This window comes from Kogia breviceps, chromosome 8 (assembly GCF_026419965.1).
Source record: "Kogia breviceps isolate mKogBre1 chromosome 8, mKogBre1 haplotype 1, whole genome shotgun sequence".
Lineage (NCBI taxonomy): Eukaryota > Metazoa > Chordata > Mammalia > Artiodactyla > Physeteridae > Kogia > Kogia breviceps.
In genome coordinates, this window is record NC_081317.1 from 8173075 (window position 1) to 8192511 (window position 19437).

At 46.4% G+C, this 19437-nt stretch overlaps 1 protein-coding gene across 5 annotated transcripts in view; it reads right to left on the reverse strand.

Annotated features, from left to right (window-relative positions):
* Nucleotides 1-19437, reverse strand: part of GARNL3 (GTPase activating Rap/RanGAP domain like 3) — a 151003-nt gene that overhangs the window by 16639 nt on the left and 114927 nt on the right. For all 5 annotated transcript variants that reach the window (XM_059073186.2, XM_067040683.1, XM_067040684.1 and 2 more), the window contains 9 exons: nucleotides 18689-18795; nucleotides 17569-17684; nucleotides 15607-15711; nucleotides 13655-13729; nucleotides 10428-10539; nucleotides 5814-5912; nucleotides 5336-5452; nucleotides 4605-4780; nucleotides 2011-2169 (listed from right to left, as the gene is read on the reverse strand). In XM_059073186.2, the coding sequence (XP_058929169.2) occupies nucleotides 2011-2169; nucleotides 4605-4780; nucleotides 5336-5452; nucleotides 5814-5912; nucleotides 10428-10539; nucleotides 13655-13729; nucleotides 15607-15711; nucleotides 17569-17684; nucleotides 18689-18795 (1066 nt within the window). The remainder of the gene's footprint in view (nucleotides 1-2010; nucleotides 2170-4604; nucleotides 4781-5335; nucleotides 5453-5813; nucleotides 5913-10427; nucleotides 10540-13654; nucleotides 13730-15606; nucleotides 15712-17568; nucleotides 17685-18688; nucleotides 18796-19437) is intronic.

Below are 19437 nucleotides of genomic sequence, written 5' to 3' on the forward strand. Positions count from 1 at the left end.
CCCCCCCGCCCCCGTCCGTGGAAAAATTGTCTTCCAGGAAACTGGTCCCTGGTGCCAAAAAGGTTGGGGCCACTGTACTCGAAGGGACTATGCACACTGACCCACTGGGGTCAGTGTCCAGGGGACACGCTTAACAACAGAAATATGTTTTTAAACATTTTCTCTTAGAGAAAAGTTTTGTATCTTTGCTTCAAAAAGCATATCGAAGAAAGGACAGAGAAATTTAGGACTGTTTCTCACAGCTTTCAGAAAAACAAACACAGAAGTCATCAAAGAAAACTTTAACTCATTTTTTCCTGGGCCTTCGTGAATCTTAAGAGACTAGTTGCCAGGGATGGATTGATTCAACAAACACCTGCTAGGCCAGCCTTTTTCTGTCTCTTTTGGCTGGTTGTACAGAGTTTTGAAAAGCAAGAAGGGGCAAGAACTTTCGTAGGCCAGATTTGACCCTTCCTCCTCAGAAGTCAGCGTCTGGAAGAGATTATAGGTTCCCGGCTGCTGGGATGGACAGGAGTCCTGGCTTCAAGTTAGGGAGAGTTTCAGGACAGATTCCTTCTCCTAGGTCTATATTAGCATCACGTGGGGGAGACTCAAGACCAATTGATTCCCACAGCGTACACCCGGGAATTCTCGTTTAACTGATCTGGGTGTATCAGAGCACTGATCTGTTTAAAGCTTTCTAGGCAATTATAGCCGGAGTTGAGAAGCAGTGTGTACCAGTGGTTCCCAAACTTTCCCACATCACCTGGGGATCATCTGAAAATTCTAGAGCCCACGCCACACCCCAGGCCGATGAAATCTCTGTGGGTGGGACACGGGCATCGGTAGCATTTGAAGCTCCTCGATGACTCCAATTGCAGACTAGTTTGGGTGCCACCAGTATATATACGTGAAAGGACAGACTGAGCTCTAATTGACAACAGCTGAAGATAAGGAGACCTCCCAACTATATCTAGATGCTTCTTTCTCTGACTTTTCTATTTTTTTAAAATCTTGTTTTCATTAGGTGTTAAGTCTTCTTCATACAGTATTAGCAATTTTAGTGCATATTTATGTAGGGCTTGTCCAAATATAAACTGTATTTTAAAATTTCTTATAAAGCATAATTAAATCCCTCAGTCTCTTTGACACATCTGAACAGGACTGGGGGAAGCCTGTGGGTTTGGAAACTCTCATCAGGAACAACATTCTCCCTGGAGACAACGTCCTTGTTCTGCCGTGTCCTCGAACCTAAGCCGGAGTGCTGGCCCTGCACCACGCCGACCTCAAGTGGCTCAAGTGTTATCAGGCCTTGACCTGCTTCACAGCGATAAGTGGGCTGAAGAGCTCTGTGGCCTGCTTGTCTGTGTGGAGCAGCTCGGTGACAGGCACTCCGGGGTGCTGATGCTCGCAACCCACAAGGTCCTCTTTCGTGCTTCAGTGGAGTTTCGGGTGGGCCCTAGATTTTGTCCAAATCCAGGACATGGTTGTTCTCTGTGCAGCTCAGGCCAGGAGGTATAGACCCCCAGTGCTGATCTGCTTTTTCTCTCTCTCCTAATGGTGTTTCATCCCTTCTTCTTTTCCTAACGGCCTCTGAGAGGATGGAGACGTGGGCTGTACCCTCCCCTGCCACCCAGGCCCCACGCTGTGGGTCTGCAGGGCCTCTGAGAGCAACCTTACTCTCTAAAGGCCCTTCCAGTATGAATTACCAAACAAATGTTCTCAGTTACTCAGTTATTTACATTTAGCTTTTGGACCCTTCATTCCTCTTTTATTGGGAAGGATGGAATGGTACGGGGAGGCCTGGAAAAGCTGAACAGGGCAACGGGCAGTTATATCATATTATATTGAACCACTTGGACCCACAAAGATGGCAGCTTCAGGTGGTGCAGCCGAAATAGTACATCGCATGATACTGATATGATAAATAATACACAATTTTAAAGAAATCCTCATCACGGCATGACAAAATTAGAAGACACAACTCCTAGCGTTCTAGGTTCCCACTTGCCCCCATATCTGTCAACTGACCCTGTTGGCCTCCACATGGTGCAGCCTGAAGGCCTCCCCCGTGCTCTCGTTCACCACGTCGAATTGGTGCCGGTAAGCCACGCAGATGAGGTTGTCACTCTCTTCCGATGGCCCATCTACCAAGGTCATCACCGAGGGAGAGTCGGACAGACAGATCTCCTGTGTGGTGGACAATGATGGAGGAGAAAGGGGTGAGGACAGAGCAGCCACCTTCGTATCAACCCCCCACTGCCCGCCCCCGTGCAGAAGAGTTCCCCCGCCAGGCCTCCGCAGAGCCCTGTGCTTGCAGGGGAGGCAGGGGTGGGAAAGGACGGGAGGGATGGTGCCAGACTTCTTCTCCTACAGCCTGTCCTCGAGGCTCCGCCCTCTGTCCACTGCAGAGGGGAGAGGCCAGCAAACAATTTTACAAAAGCAATTCAACAGTGTGGCCTATGTCAGCCCTCAGACTGTCTGGTCCCGTCCTGTCATTTAATAATAATGATAATAACAGCTAATGTGAACAGCTACAGGCACTGTTCTCACTGAATCCTCATAACAACCTAATGAAGCAGGTAAGGCTGTTATTCTGTTTTACAGGTGAGGAGACTGAGGGTCAAAGGTCACATGACTTGCCTACGGTCACATAGTTTATATGTGGCAGAGCCAAGATTTGAACTCAAGAAACCTGACTTCAGAGCTTATACTCCATATAAATGCACATGCTCGGCATAAATATTCATTAAGATGGCTAAGCACTGTATGAGAAGACTAACGTCTATTTAAAGCAAGATTGTTAACTTGCTTTAACTGTTTTGCTGTTCTGTCCCCTGGAATTGCATATTAGCAGAAACTGAAACGCATAATTCAGGCAGCTTTAACGCCAGGCAAAAGTAACTTCTCAGCTCACTATGGGCCTACTCTGCCTTAGTGGCCAACGGTTGACATATCTGACACCTTAATGTATCATAGTTTTTATTATTTTTTTAAATATGTTTTACTTATTTGGCTGCTCCGGGTCTTAGTTGTGGCACGCGGGATCTTCATTGCGGCATGCGGGATCTTTAGTTGTGGCATGTGGCATCTAGTTCCGACTGGGGATCGAACCCGGGCCCCTCCACTGGGAGCACGGAGTCTTAACCACTGGACCACCAGGGAAGTCCCTGTACCATAGCTTTTAAAAAAGCTAGAATGGTAAGATCGGGAAGGGACTTGATGCTCCAGGAGGCTTCTCTCACAGGCTCCACACTCAGCCCAGCAGCAAATCCTACTGACTCAGGCAAAGGGGCAGCTTTGTCCACCACACCTTTCCACCTGCCCAGGACCAAAGCTGACCTCGTCTTCTGCCAGGGCCCTGCATCAGCCTCTTAGCTGGATTCCATATTCCACTCTTGGCCCCCTACTCTCTCCTCTGTCCAGTAGCCAGCATAGCCTTTTAAAAACCTGCCACTTCTCTGCTTCAGACCTTCCCGTGGCTCCTGCTTTTGCTCGGTGTCAAAGCCAAAGTCCTTGCAATGGCCTTCAGGGCCCAAGAGAACCTGGTCCCCATACACTGACCCCTGTCTGTCCCCTCGGCCGTAGCCGCCCAGCCTCTTGGCTGTGCCTTGATCCGGGCCACTGGGCCCTCGCTGGCCGCTCCCCTTCTGCCCGGAGACCCTTTCCCCAGAGACCCTCATCACTCGGTCCCATCTTTCATCTGGATCTCCCCTCAGAGGTAATCTTTTCTGAGAGGGCTTCTGAAATACCCTTTCTAAAAGAGATCCCCTACCTCCCCAATCCATGATCCTCTGTTTCCTTACCCTACTTTACTGTTATCCTCAGGACTCATAGACTTATTGGCCTATTTCTGTTGTCCTGCAACTAGAAAGCAATCTCCACAAGAAAAGACACTTTCTTCTTGTTGTTCACTGCTGTATCCCCAGGACCTAGAACAGCATCCTTTTTTCTTCCTTCCAGTTTTATTGAGATATAATTAACATACAGCATTGCATAAATTTAAGGTGTACGATGATGATTTGACTTTACACACGTCATAAAATGATCACCACAGTAGTTTAGTGAATATTCATCACCTCATATAAATACAAAATAAAAGAAAAACAGAATTTTGTTCCTTGTGATGAGAGCTCTTAACTTCCATATATAACACACAGCAGTGTTATTGTATTTCTCGTGTTGTACATTACCCACCCTGCACTTATTTGTCTTACAATGGGAAGTTTTTACCTTCTGACCACCTTCCTCCACTTCCCCCTCCCCCCACCCCCTGCCTCTGGTAACCATGAATCGGGTCTCTTTTTCCATGAGTTTGTTTTTGAAGTATAATTGACTTTAAAACTGTGTGAGTTTCTGGTGCCCAACATAATGATTCTAAATTTCTACACATTTCAAAATGATCTCCACTAGGGCAGCATCTCTGGGTGCTCACTGGTATGAATGAGCTGGATGGCGTCAGAAGAGCCCTGCTCGCCGCAGTCTTCTGGGGAAACCAGGGCAACAGGCGAGGGCTTCCCCAGTCAGTTCCTGAACGCCAGTGGATGACAGACTCTGGGCGGAAGGAGGGAGTCCGCCTCGTGGCACCTTGGCCAGGAGCCAAGCGATCTGATGAGGAAACCTACCCTGATGTACTGGAATTCTTCAACAGGTGACTCGGACAGGGGAGATGACAGTGACATGCCGGTCACCCCGCTTGGCTTGCTATGTTTCCTCGTGACCAGAAGCAGTTTATTCCGAATGGCAACCACAATCCTCAGCTCTCTGCTGTGGTGAGTGTTAGTGGCATACAAGTGGCAGCCTGGGAAGAGAAATCAACGATGCTGAACACACGACGAGAGGTGGGAAGCCCCCAAGCTTTGACAATCTGGTGATCCCTAAGAACCCCGGAAGTTAAGCATAACCCAGTGAAATGACTAAGAAGCGTTCCTGCCGCCAGGCGAAGTGGGACTTGCAATAAAAATTAGGTTGAATTACAGGACAATTAAGGAAGCCATGTTCCCTCTCTATTAGAGTTTGTGGATTTAGCTTCACACCCATTACATGATATGAACTCAAGTGAAGGGTGATCAGAGTTCTGGGAACCAAAGTCTAAAAGTCTCTTTTCACAGGTTTGCTCACAGAGCTTAACTCATTCCCAAACTTCTCAAACAAGACCTAGAATTTCCTTGAGTACTCAGCCTGCTTTTCTATCGCTCAAGCTCTCTTAGGGAAAAGTGATGCTACCTTTGTGATGTTTCCAAGTGAAAACAAATAAAAGCAAACTCCCACTCATTTTTCTTTTCTGTAAAATCTGGGCAGTCTGAGAAAAAGATTAATTGGACAGAAACCACCAAAATATGAAGAATCGGGTCACCTTTGGTTTTCTCCAGCTTGTTTTCTCTGCAGTCGTATTTGCCCTTCACGGCCTGCTTGCCCTCGATGCCCCTCTGCACAGCGCTGAGCCTGAAGACAAAGAGGCGGGCGTCTTTTCCTGGTGGGATAAAGTAGACAGAGGAGATGGATGGAAAAGTAAGACGACCTGGAAGAACTGAAAGGGTGGACTGTATAGAAAAACCACTGCTCGAGGAATCAGAATTTGAGGTGTTCCAGAATCCAGGAGAAACCCGGCACTGCCTTTATGTAATGATGCAATCAAGGATGCCCCCCCCCTCCTCTCCCTCACCATCCCCTCCTCAGAGGACATAGGGGCCACCAAGGGCCCTGAGCCCCGGGCACCAGGAGAAGAAACAGCTGGCACCACTGATGCAGCCACAGCCCCATGACCCTTGTGTCGGCCGCAGGCTACACTCTTCCCTTCCTCCCAGAAAACGTCACCTGGAGAGGAGTACCACCTTTGTCTGCTCTGAAAATCAGAAGGTCCAGGGCCTCCAGCACATGCATCTGCTTCACGGTCAGAGTTTTGTCAAACACTGGCACTGATGGAAGGTCATCTGGAAGAGGAAACCTGGTTACCCGATGCTGCAACCCAGCCCACACTTTCTAGAACCTACAAAATGTGCCTGTGGATAGTTTTGGAGTCTGGTTCTCCCTAGGTGAGGAAGGAGGACAGTTTCTAGAGCTTCCATAAGGGCTACCCAGAAAGTTCAAGCACTAGTCTCCTCTTAGCTCAGGGAGAAGGACTGGCATTTCTTTCCCAAAGGCATTCACAATTCCATACAGGGAGCATAACAGCAGGGCCCCTAAACTGTATTCTTCTCCTCAATGTGCATCAAAGAAAAAGCAGCATCTCCTAATTCCAATTTTTGCTGGGATTATTCCAAAGAACTGAATACCAAGTTTTAAAAAATGCTAATAAGCTTAGCCATTTCTCTTGAGTATTTTCTGGTTTTTTGTCATGTTTGAAATCACAACACATCTTAGGTTGTTTTGCATATTTCTCAAGAAAGCAATATTAGAATTTCCTTTTGTATATAAAATAAAAACAGACTTCCTAGTGCAACATGCCCTATGTCCGTGTCAATAGTAATTTACCTATAAATTTTCAGCATTTCTCCATATAGGGATATGAAATCTCCTTTTTAGACAAAAATAAAAGAAGAGAGAAATATCAATCATGTTTCCCAAATAACGGGAAAAAACTAATTTTAGTGGAAACGTTTGGGAAGATGTCAGGTAAACAGATGATTAAACACACTGCAATTGTACATAGGATTTGTTTTTAAGCTTGCTTACTGGGATCTTAAATTGCCAGCAATTACTTTGCTCCTGGGGGTCCCTGGGACAAAGAGGGCTAAAAGGATTAAGGCTGTTCCATAAGCAAAGGGTCCGTTCTGAGCTTGGCATAGACCCAGGGCAAGGCAAAGATGCCCCAGGATGGTGTAGGTATATTAGGCAGGAGTGTCTAGCTTATTCTTTACCTGCACTTCTAAGACACTTAGGTCTTCAAGTGTTCGGCTGTGGGTGTGGGTGTTCCCTTAATTGTAATTTAGGTGTGAGAGGCCCTGAGGATCTTGGCTCCTCCAGAAACCTGTCTGTCTGGGAGTTCATCCCTCCCTGGATGGTGCCCAGGAGGAAGTAGAGCTTTTATCATCCTACTCCTGCAGGCCTGTGAGAACACCGTATTTGTCAGAGCACAGAGCCTGCTAGGCTCCTATGAGACAGAGGGCTTGGCTCTAGTTGCCCTTCATGAGCGGGGCTAGTGTAAATTCTGTGACAGCCCATCGAACACTTTCCTGCTCCTCTAGCCCAGGCCTTCCCAAGAGGGTTGGTTCTCAGGCTCTTCCTGCTTCTGCGGGGGGGGGGACTCAATTTTTCAAACCACGAGATGGTCATTCCAGTACCCGTCTCTGTGTCTGACTAAGTGACTGTGCTTGTTTCATTTTGTGAATGACAGTTCGCATACACTGAGGGCTTCCTACATGCCAGGCCTTAATGCGAAGCGTTTTATGTATCATTTAACGTAGATTTCCCAGTGACCCTACTAGGTAGGAACTTCTCATACTCCCATTTAACAAATGAGGAACCTGAGGCTCAGAGGTGATAGAAAATTGTCTAAGCTCACGTCTTGAGCTTGCGGAACCCAACTCTGTGCAAGGACAGAGTCTGGGCTCTTAGCCAGTGTCGTGGCCTAAAAACAGCACTGCGTCCCTGCGGATTGATGAGGTGAGCACGGGAAAACTGTGCCGTAAAGGATTAATGTGACAGAAGCACTTCATTTTACAGTTAAAACAGAGGGATACTGTGCGGCTGCCTGACTATGTACAGAGTAAATTAGCATTTATTCTCCATCTACCTTTCTCAGGTGGCTAAACAGGTTTATATACAGCACAGGAAGGAAGGGAAGGAAAGGATATGAGAAAGTGACGTGGATTCAATGACTATTTCATAACATGGTTTCCTTCTTGTAATCTCTTTACGAAGAAACAATCTTTTAGAGCTGGCTTTTCTATTACTGCAAAACCAAAACAAATGGTGATAGCGTATTTAATCAGTATTTAGTCTCCCTTCAGAGTAGGTTTTGCTACACTTAGAATGCAAAGAATCTTGATGTTTAATAGTGACCTTGAAAGGAGCAGACTCTCAAGGGGGTAAGTCTAATGAAATTAAGCAGAGGCTAACGGGATAGAGTGGAACTTGGCATGAAATGAAGGAGAGATTCACTCACATAGATAATTCGTAACACAATTAAGTGTTAGACAAGAAAAAGGTAAACAAAGAAATAACAAGAGAATTATGGCTTAAAAGCGCTACAAGGAATACAAAGAAAGCCTTAAGGGTTATTCTCTTTTTAGCAAAGGCAAACAGGAATGCATTACTGCATAACTAGGACATGAAGGTAATATTCTGAGTAATACATCTAAGCTGGTGGTGGGTGTATATGGCTACCACCTGTGTTAAGACAACGTCCCTCAAGTTTGAAAGAAAAGAATTTCCTGGCCGTCACAATAATCCTTGTATCTGACACTTCCATTACATTTTGGATACGTAAAGATGAAAATTTCAGAAAGGGACTTGGTAATCTCGGTTTGGATTTTACATTTACATAGAAGCAACTCTAATAGAATTTTTTTTTTCTGTTTTTAGGCAAGCCTTACAAATAGTCACTATGAAACACACTTTCTTAAAAAGGCAAACAGGTAGAATTTGACATTCTTTTCATCACAAAAATTTTCATAATTATTTGCCCAGATGCATAGTCTTGGAAATCTGCATCAAGGTAAAGACAGTAACACTGGTAGAGTTTAATTTAATTTTAATAAAATGTAGTTGGTTTAGTGGAGAGAGCACTGGACAAGGAATCACCTCTGGGTTCTGGTTCCAGATGTGCCACTAACCAGCTGTATGGTCTTGGGCAAGTCACATCATTTCTTTAGGCCTCTGTTTCTTCATCTGTAAAACTAAGAGACTAGACTAAACCCCCAAGGTTTGTTTTTTTTAAAAAATTCTTTTACTTGGTTGCACTTTGAGCAAAATCTATAGATTTTGTTACCTTCTGGCAAGTTCATAGGGATGGAGTAATGACGATAGCGACTGTTCGGTAAGTTACTGCTGTGCGCCAGGCGCTGCTTTAAGCGCTTACAGGTAAGTAAGTAACTTCGTGTAATCTCTGCATCTCCTCCCTTGCGGTTACGATCATCATCCTTATTTTGTTTAGTTCATCATTTCTCATTATTACAAACTATTTTTTAGCTACTTAAAAAATTACCCCCACTTTAGAGAAACCTGAAGCTCAGAGAGGTTTTCTTCAAGATCACAAAGATATTCTAATTGTTTTATAAAAGTTTCTAAAATGAAATATTTAACTTAAATTCTGAATTTATGAATTTTAAGTTATCTTGCTTTTAGTAAATTAGTTATATATATAATTATATATGTGTATATATGTGAATTTAAAAAATTATGTTATGGATACAACATTCTAAGATACAGCAAAAATAACAGATAAGGTCAGAAATAAGTCCATTATAAAGTCTTGTCCACTTCTCATCGTCCTACAGGAGACACCTAGCACAGGGCCCGGAACACAGCACGTACTTATAAATGTGCTGAGTCAGGGACTGAGGAGGGAGTAAAGGTTGAGGCCAAAGATGGGAAGATGCTGCAGTTTTAGGCCGTTAAGTTACTCTCACAGGAGGTGGCCTTCAGGATGCTAATAAAGCATCACCATGGTAACCAGAGACCGGGCAGCCTGCTCCTGTGCACGGAGGATGTGCCCTTGGAAGATGCAGTCTCGACACCTATGGCTCCCTCTGAAGCCCCAGGACATGAATTGCTACTAATGTTTAGCTCTTTTACCATTCATTAGAAGTCTGGAAGAATCCAAGGGGTCTCCTGCTGGAAAGGACCACACAGTCCTTGAGGCTAAATTAAATCCCCACTCGAAGTTGAATGCTCTCTAAGGCACCCTTGCCAAGGTCATGTCTAATTGGTGACTGATCTGTGGCGACAGGGAGCTGACCATCTCCCTGGGGGCAGGCTGACCCACCCGGCTGTGAAAAGTTTGGTTTTATATTGAGATGAGATCTGTCTTCCTGTCAAAATCTTTGTTTCTCTATCCATCAAATATAGGTTATCTAAGATTCTTATTGTTTGTTTTGGATACTGAGTACTTTTCGAATTAGAAATCTTCAAAGAAAAAAGAAAAAGCGTTTCAAGAGGGCATATCCCTGAGACAGCGGCTCTAAATAACAACCTGCCCTTTGCCAATTTAAAGTAAAATTTTGGGACCATCGCAAAGGAGATTTTCCTTGCAGGTTATTTGATATCCACAGACTAATTCGGAAGGGATGAAACTGTCATGCATGCCCGCGCCCACCCACCCCCCCCGCCCTACGGCCCCGGCTTGCCTGTTGAAAACAAGGGAGTAATTTTTAAGGAAATAAAGCTCTGCTAAGGACACTGCTGAGGACCCATTTATCTAAAGGGAGCTGACCAGTGGTCACCCGTCTTAGAAGGACTACAAGTTATACAAAGAGAGACATTTGAAGGAGCAGCTACTCACTAACCATCCACTAGCAAGACGCCAGCATCAGTGGAAACCAGCAAGGCCTGGCCCCAGGGATCTGCACACACGGCTTCGTGAGGGAAATTACTGCAGAAACACTGGGGCTCCCAGGGCTGCGAGGCAACCAAGCAGGAGAAGGTAAGTGCACCAGGAAGAACACACCGGCCCGTCAGGGGGAGACGCACAGCACACCACCGCCCAAAACAGCAACACAGATGCCCTCGAACCCTGGGAGCTAGAAGGGCTCTGACTCCATTACCTTCCTCAAGGAGAAAAGTCGCCCTCCAGAAACGCATGCAATAGGAAAAGGCTGGAGTCACATGTTTCTGGCACCGTGACCAGAGTCTATATCGTAATGACGCCCCACACGGGCAATAGGAGCATTGGTAACGTTTTCTAAGCAAACGTTTCTCTTTATTATGAGAGGTAGTCCCACCCAACTCTCTAAAGTCAGATTCCTGTGTTGCTGATTTGGCAAAATTATTAAACCGTACACGACGCAAGAAGTTGATATCGTCTTAACGTGAAAACACTTACTGACTCACTGAAGGCTACAAATCTTCAAGAAAAAAATAACACCTGTTTGCAGGAATATGGCGAGGGCTGCTGATGAAACCCACTCGTGTTCCCCCACGTGACACATTCACGTCACGGAACTCACATCCTTAGTTTCATTCCATGTCAGGCAGGAAGAGTCAGCACCACCTCACTGCTGCCTCGGAGCTGCGGCCGATGCCTGGAGTCCGCAGGCATTGTTCGTGGCTTCTGAGCCACACCAGAATCAGGGACATTCTCAACCGAACCATTAATTTCCCTCCAAAGCATGTGGCTTGCCCTCAGGGGACAAGGAAGTCTGTGGACATTCTCAGGGACGAGTTGAAGTCCCATGTCTTCACTTTTACCTGGGGCGGTACAAGCGCCCGCGCGCATGCGGAGGTGTGTTTGCGTGGGCCGGGAGGGCACACGCTCGCACGCTCAGAGTAGAAGCGATGGCGCTGAGGTCACCTGCAAGGGTGTCATTTGGGATGAGGGTAAACACTGTGTGCATTATCGCTGTCTTAGAGAAGTATGCTTTCCCTTCATAAAACCCAACAGCCGCAAAATGAATATTCTACTTGCTAAGATGAGGCTCAGGCTGTCGTGAAAAGATCACACGAAGAATGTGAAGATATTTTATAAACTGAAAGAGGGCTGCACAAGTGCAGGTCATTACTTGGAATGGCAGTTCCCTAAGATTTCTGGAAATTCTGAGTTTGTGACTTAGAGCAGGAGGATATGGAAAAGCAAAGCCAATGTAAATGCCTACTGGGCGACAGACACAGACGCTAGAGCATTAGACACCAAGGTGGAAAGCCACCTCCGAATAACAGAATGTTCTCTGAGTGCAGGACACAAGATCAGAACGCTTATGCAGAACTGGAGTTTTTAACCCAGAAGATCTAGGGGCCCTGAAGGATCCAGGGGGGCTTAGGGAGGTCCGTGAAGCCCTGAAACTGTATTCAACGTGCTGTATAGGTGCCATTCGTAATTTTAATGGGCTGGAGTGTGTGTGTTGGGGGCATGGGGGTCCACTGGCTTCACGGGCCCTCAAAGTGGCTGGGGACTGCAAGAGTCTGAGGCCAATCACGTAGGAGGTGTCAGCGATGAGAACTCAGCCCCAGACCTACAGATGCTCTGGTCTGAGGCCTGATGGCATTTATCATTGCACTGGACTCCCTGTTGCCACATGACGGGCTTGGTGCAGATTCTGAGGGCAATGGTGTGGTCTTCGGGCCTTCCTGCCCAAGCCCAGAACTCTTTACTGGCTCCCCCCTAAGGACGTCAACACAGCTCATGAAATGATGGATGCCTAGGAGGCTGACAATGCCCATTCTCTGGAAGTAGAGCGCTCTCGGGAGCAGCATGTGGGACTCTGGCCTCTGCGGAGCCAACTTCACAACAGTCCATGAGGGCCTGTAGAGTAGTGTTTCTTCAAGGGTGGCCCGTGGCCCACTGGTAGGTCATGCACTGATCCAAAAAAATGGAAGCTCTTTCTTTGTCGTTTACCGGTGAACAAGTTACTTTCATTTTTATGTACACCTAAGAACTTCTTATTAAGAAGGTTACTAAATCTTACTGGAATTTGTTATCTTTAAAGGGCTTGACAACACTGCAAATTCTACTCTTCATTGGAACAAGCAGATAGTGGGAATTTTTGCAACCTTTGGAACCTTTGGAAAAGATGCTTCGCCATCGGTCTTGTCTGAAATTGGCTGTGGTTTTCCCACATCAGTTGTCTTTTGAGCTCATCATATTCTTGAAACCAGACTTTAAAGTTTGTAGGTTCTGCAATTCAGATACAGATCATCCATACCTTTATTGCGAAAGTAGATGTATTCGGAATTCTTTTGCTTTTACGATGGTCATTTCTCCAGTGATGCACTGTCTGTGGATTTGTTCCATTTAACTACCTTTTACATATTCTGAACATAGACATATTTCAGTATGTAGGGTATGGGCTTTACAAGACAAAATCATGCAGACAGTAAGTTTGTACTGTGGCTTGTTTTCATTGTTTTCTCTCCTATGCTTGATGACCACCTAGTTCTTTTTCCACAGGAAGTGGAAATGAGAAGTAGATACTCAGGCCACAGAATTATGGGTTTGGCTGAATGAACTGTAGACGAAGCAGTGGTTGCTCAGCTGTGGTCCTCTGACCAACACCGTCAGCATCAACTTGTTAGAAATGCGAATTCTCAGGGCCCACTCAGACCTACGGAATCAGAAACCCTGGGGGTGGTTCTAACACACACTAAAGCTTGAGAAATACTGCCCTAGAGCCTTGCCATGTAGTGTGTCCACGGTCAGCGGCACAGGCAGCACTTGAGATCCTGTTAGAAATGTAGCATCTTGGCCCTGCCACGCAGAGCTGTTGAGGAGAACGTGCACTTGGTCAGCATGTCCAGGTGGTCTGTAGGCACACAAGGCTTGAGGAGCACTGCTGAGCCCGGCCTGCTTGTCCAGCTCCAGTCTAGCGGCTCTGCTCCTTTAAGCAAAGGCACAGGCATAATATGGAAACAGGGAGGCTCTCACTAGATGCTACCCAATTTATCTGGGGCTTCCCCTGCGGACTCTGCTGTAGACAAGCTGTTCCTCCTCCTGCTCCACAAAACTCTTTCTAAGAATCTCAGTAACTTCACTGGGGACAAAGGACATTCACATTTGAACTTGAAAGCATCATGGACTCACCTCTTTTTTACAGATCCCCGCTGCCACCAAGCTTGATGGAGCATCCCCTCTCACGATGGATTTCAGTTTTAGCGCCTTACAGAACAGAGATCTCTTTTAGTTTATCAGGCAGTAATAAGAACAGCAGGATCAATAAGTATGATTTGAAAAAAATTTTTTTAATGAAACAGGAGTAATTTCAGGCTAAAGTTTCAGATTCCCATGCTGCCCTATCACTGAAGGTAAGGAACGGAGTCAGCTGGACCTGGTGAAGCCCTCATGACTCCAAATGCTTTCTGTCATTTCAACTAATCAGTATATCAGTACAGTGATTTCCAAACCATCAGTGGAAATGTTGGTATTGGAAAAAATCCCGGGGTCCCTCCTCAAGCTTGATGAATCGGAATCTCTGAAAGTAGAGTCAGAGTATCTTTTTCTGTGTGTGTTTTAAATATTTATTTATTTGGCTGCACCAAGTCTTAGTTGTAGCATGCGGGATTTAGTTCCCTGCCCAAGGATCGAACCCGAGCCCCCTGCATTGGGAGCGTGGAGTCTTTTTTTTTTTTTCGTGATATGCGGGCCTCTCCCTGTTGTGGCCTCTCCCATTGCGAAGCACAGGCTCCGGACGCGCAGGCTCAGCGGCCATGGCTCACGGGCCCAGCCGCTCCGCGGCATGTGGGATCTTCCCGGACCGGGGCACGAACCTGTGTCCCCTGCAGCGGCAGGTGGATTCTCAACCACTGCGCCACCAGGGAAGCCCGGGAGCGTGGAGTCTTAACCACTGGACCACCAGGGAAGTCCCGAGTCGGGGTATCTTTAAACATGGACCAAAGCTGGAGGGCCCCAGTAACAGTGCACCTGCTTTGGGAAAAGGTTATCTTTGCCGTTACGCTTTCCTGATCGCCTTGCTATTGGCTTCGACTTTTGGATAAGAACCTTGTCTGAAGCTGGCAGCTCTCCTCCTCCCTCTTGTGACATGGGAACAAGGCAGAAAGCTGTGTCACCCCCAGAAATGAGAAATACTAATGTCACGTAGGAGCAAGGCAAAGGGGGAATGGTTTCCTCCCAAATCTGGAATAAGCTGATGCCTGGGGGCCACCTCACGGTGACGACTACTTCCACGCGGTAGGGGGCATCCAGGTCTCCTGCGAGGACACCCCCTATGTGCTGACTCCTGCCAGGGAGGAGTTCAAGGTGCTTTCCCTAAACTGGCTCCCCACACTTCAGAAAATTCCCGGGAGGCAGGCAAATGATACGAGCTCCCTTACCAAGAGGGAGTCCAGCCTGGGCCCTGTGGCCTCTTGCTCCCAGCCAGTGCCATCCCGCTTCAGCATAGGGCTCTCCTCTCACTCACGCCTGCAGAGAGCTACGCCTACATGGTTATCAAAAATCTCCTTCGTCTAGGGACTTCCCTGGTGGTTAAGAATCTGCCTGCCAATGCAGGGGACATGGATTCGAGCCCGGGTCCAGGAAGATCCCACAGGCCGTGGAGCAGCTAAGCCCGTGAGCCGTAACTACTGAGCTTGCACTCTAGAGCCTGGGAGCCACAACTACTGAGCCTGTGAGCCTAGAGCCCATGCTCCGCAACAAAGAGTAGCCCCCGCTTGCCACAACTAGAGAAAGCCTGTGCGCAGCACCGAAGACCCAACGCAGCCAAAAAAAAAAAAAAAAAACTTCGTACAAACAACAAGGTCCTACTGTATAGCACAGGGAACTACATTCAATATCCTGTGATAAACCATAATGAAAAAGAATATATATGTATAACTGAATCATGTTGCTGTACAGCAGAAAGGAACACAGTGTAAATCGGTTATACCTTAATAAAATTAAAAAAAATCTCACTCGTGGTTCCACAATAATCCTAAGAGAAGTGACAGAGCTCTTCCAGGAGTATGCAAACATAACATTCTTTGCAGGCAAGCCATCTGGTTTGGATGTCAGAATAAAACAGGTGTCAGAATAAAACCCACCTGCCCTATTCTAACGAACTCTGCCTGGCGGGCCTCCTCTTTCTTCCGCGCTGACTTGGGCGACTCTGGTAAGACATCACTGAAAGATCGTCTATTAAGCATGTTCTGAAAAAGAAAGACACGTTATGAATTCCAAAGATGGTTGTCAAATTTCATCCTTTGGCTTCTCTTAATCCACAAACCTATTTGTCCAAATGGTCCTACTTCTGCCTTCTCTATTCATTCTCTCAATAAGCATCTATGAGGCACCACTTAAGTGCCCCCCACGTCTGTGCTAGATGCAAGGGATTAAGGAGCAACTGGGGGAGAGCCCGCCCCGTGGAGGCTGAGAACATGGGCTCTGGAATCAAGCAAACCAGCACCCCCCTCTTACTAACTGCCACCACGCTGCACAGCTCCAAGGATGCCACTCTCAGAGAGGGGCACCCCTGGAACACGACATACAAAATTCTACGTGAACGGTACTCCCTGGAGTTGTGCAACTCTGTGGCCTTCTGGGTAACTTCGGGCAAGGGAGTTAAGTTCTGAGTCTCAGTGTCTTTGTGTGGCTAATACTGGTCTCTGAGGTGTGCTACGAGGAGTAAGTGAGGAAACGCATGGAAGGTGCTTGGGCACATACTCAGTAAATGTTAGTTTTCTTCCAAACTGCCGAGAACTGGGTGCACACATGCAATTAGCAAGTATTGGCTGAGCATCCACTGCTCTGCCGGATTTGGGGGATGTGATGCACGTGGTCTGTGTCCTGGCGGAGCAGAGTCTATGGGGGAGACAGATTAAGAAACTGATTACATGACTGGCACATGGGATAATGTCTATGAAGGGGAGGTCCGTAAAGCGCGTGGAGGCATTTCACAGGGGCACGCGGCTTCAGCTGGGGGCTGGGGAAGGCTGCTAAGGCAGTGATGTTTCAGCTGAGACCTGAAGGACAACACGTTTTCCTCTTGGTACCCTCTCTTCACCGTTTCCCGACTTTAAGGAAAAAAGGGAATGGACAGGTTGCCAATTATGGCTGGCTCTTTAGGGCCCTGGGGTTGGTCTGGACCAATCCCTGTGAGGAGTTAGGGTGTATCGATCAGCCAGAAGTCAAGGGCGTCTATAACGTGGCGGTGGTCACTGTGCTGAAGGGAAAGGACTGCACGAGCAGCAGCCCGTTCGGATGTTCTTCATCTCTCCGGGTGGCCGCCTGAGACCGGACACTGCATTCATGTTCACACGTCAGTAGCAACTCCTTTTGCTGGAGTTTGTAGCTGTGCCAATTCTAGGGAAGTCTCCCCCCTTGTTCTGCGCTTCCTTGTTCAATTTGGGAAATACTTCTAAACAACGATGATTTCATTTTGCATTAACACTCGTTAGTCACTCTGACATGTGGCGATCTCGCACTGAGTCTAGAGGCCTCCAAAAAGCATGGATGCCCCTCGAGGCGCTGGGTTCCTCAGGGAGGTACTGGGTCTCATCAGTGTGGATACACCTTCAGCCTAGGAAGTATCTGGCACAAAGCGGATTTTCAGTAAATTTACATGCTTATTTCAGTGCCTGAATATGGGGCTCACCAGTAAATCTCCAGAAAACCTTATAGAGCCCCCAGTCTCTCCCCGAAAATCTCCCCTTTGCCTGTCTATCAGCTCCATGGCACGGGTAATGCTGAGCAGTACCCCCAAAGACAGATACCCCAAAAGTACTCTCAAATGCTCCAGGGATTGCGGACTGACATTCATGCCCTCAGCCTGCATCTCGACTTCCACAGGCCTTGGCTTTATGAAAATCACGCTCCTGTATATGGACATTAAACATCCCTTCTTCCCGTGACAACCATGAGAGAACAAGAGACCCTGGAGGCCACAGTCCAGTGTTGACAGCAGGATCAGGCGACTCTATGCTTTTCTGACCAGGACTCATCGCTAGGACTTGTGTTCTCAACTCAGACCCCATGAGAAGGAAAGAACACCACGGACCCAGGGTTACCTTATGCAAATCTGGCATCAAATCCTGGTATAAAGATCGAATCAACATATCTAGAGTTCGTCGACGTTTCTGGGCGAATGTTGGGGTTTCCAGAGTGGCTTTTTCACCATTAATTACTAAAATAAAGCAAGTTATAAAGGGAGTTACAAATATTAACAGGCTATTGAAGAATGCCCTTCTCAAGGAAACTCCTCACAGTAAATGCCACCCACTTTCCTAATACTGGTATAACTCTTCTTTCATGGAAGAATGCTTAAAAACTCTCTAAATTTCTCTGTACAAACCCACAGTCCACAGGTACGTCTATCTTACCCTTCTTGTTGGATTACAAGCTTCCTGAGCAGAGGGTACATCTAATTACTTGAAGACCTAGCACACACCCAACGTGCCCTCATCCACAATCCCACCCACCCATCCATCCATCCACCTACCCACCCATCCACCCACTCATCCAACACATGGGCCAAACCACCAGGATGCCATTCAATGGGATTAAATATATATTTGCTGCATTTTGTTAGAAAAAATAACAATTGCCTAAGCAGAGTACTGGGATTCTTAGCTCAATGAAAGTTTCTTCTGGAAGAAAAAGCCGGTGGTTTAGTGGACAATAGACACTGAGAGTCAATAAAGTGGAATGTCCAGTTACACATTAGAGCATAGAATAGAAAGTGGGCAGTACAGTTAGGAGCTTGAGGTCAAGACAGCTATGGGTTTGAATCCCAGTTGTGCTGTTATCTGTGCATTTTTAAGCAAATTATTTAGATTCTTGGGGTCTCAATTTTCTAGCTTGTAAAATGGATATAACCATATTTCCTTATAGGGTTGTTGTAAGAATGTAAGTCATATAATACGTATAAAAGAGCACAGAGCTAGGCATATCAAACTGAATAAATAAATATTAGCTATTTGGTGGGTAGGATGGTAGGTATAGATGAGAACCCAGGAGAGACCTTCACAACCCTGTCAGAAAACTACGCTTCTCGTGAAGAATTAACAGAACATGGAATGCAATCAATGTTTAAACAATGATGTCTTCTTTACAGCATCCTGGGAGAACTGGAAGAAATGTATTCTGATGTAGAACAAGTTGCAAAAACATTTCAAAATAGAAACTTACATTTCACTAGCAAAAAGTCCCTGAATTCCTGGTGGTCTGTAAACACTGGTGGGGAGGGCAAGGGTGGGCCAAACAGTGGTACGCTTTCCTCTGAAAATATTTTCAGCCTGTGTAGAGAACATTGCAGAATTACTTGGTTTTTCTTCAAAGAGCACCGATATTTGGATCTTAAATTTGTTCAGTTGCCTATGTGATTCGTTAGGAATACTCCTTCCATAGGAGGAGGGCCTTCTCTGGGCTGCCAGAGCCTTGGCCACCATGCAGCAATCCTATGTGCTTTAGGGCAAAGACCAAGTCTTACTGGATCCTTCGTGGTCCAACCCACCAAGTCGCAGGCAAGGTCAGGCACCTCAGGAACAATAGCAAAGACCACCACTGAGCACTCACTGTACACCAGGCGGCATACTTGGTATTTTAAGACATAACATCAGCTGATTCTCACCAACCTGTCCAGGTAGGATCATTACCTTCATTCCACAGACGAGGCTTGAGGCTCCAAGAAGATAAACACTTTTTTTTTCAAAGCCTCAAAGTTAATAAGTGATAGAGTTGGGATTCTAACCCAGATCTATTTGGCTCAAAGTTCATGCTCTTTTCACAACATCGTGATACTTTTTAACGATTAATTTTTGAGAACGGGATTAATTTTTGAGAAGGATAAACGGGCAAGAATGTAGCCTAGGAAGGAGGGTACTCTGGTCAAGATCAAACATATCACACTTGTGCCCTCTGTGGAGCACAGTAACATT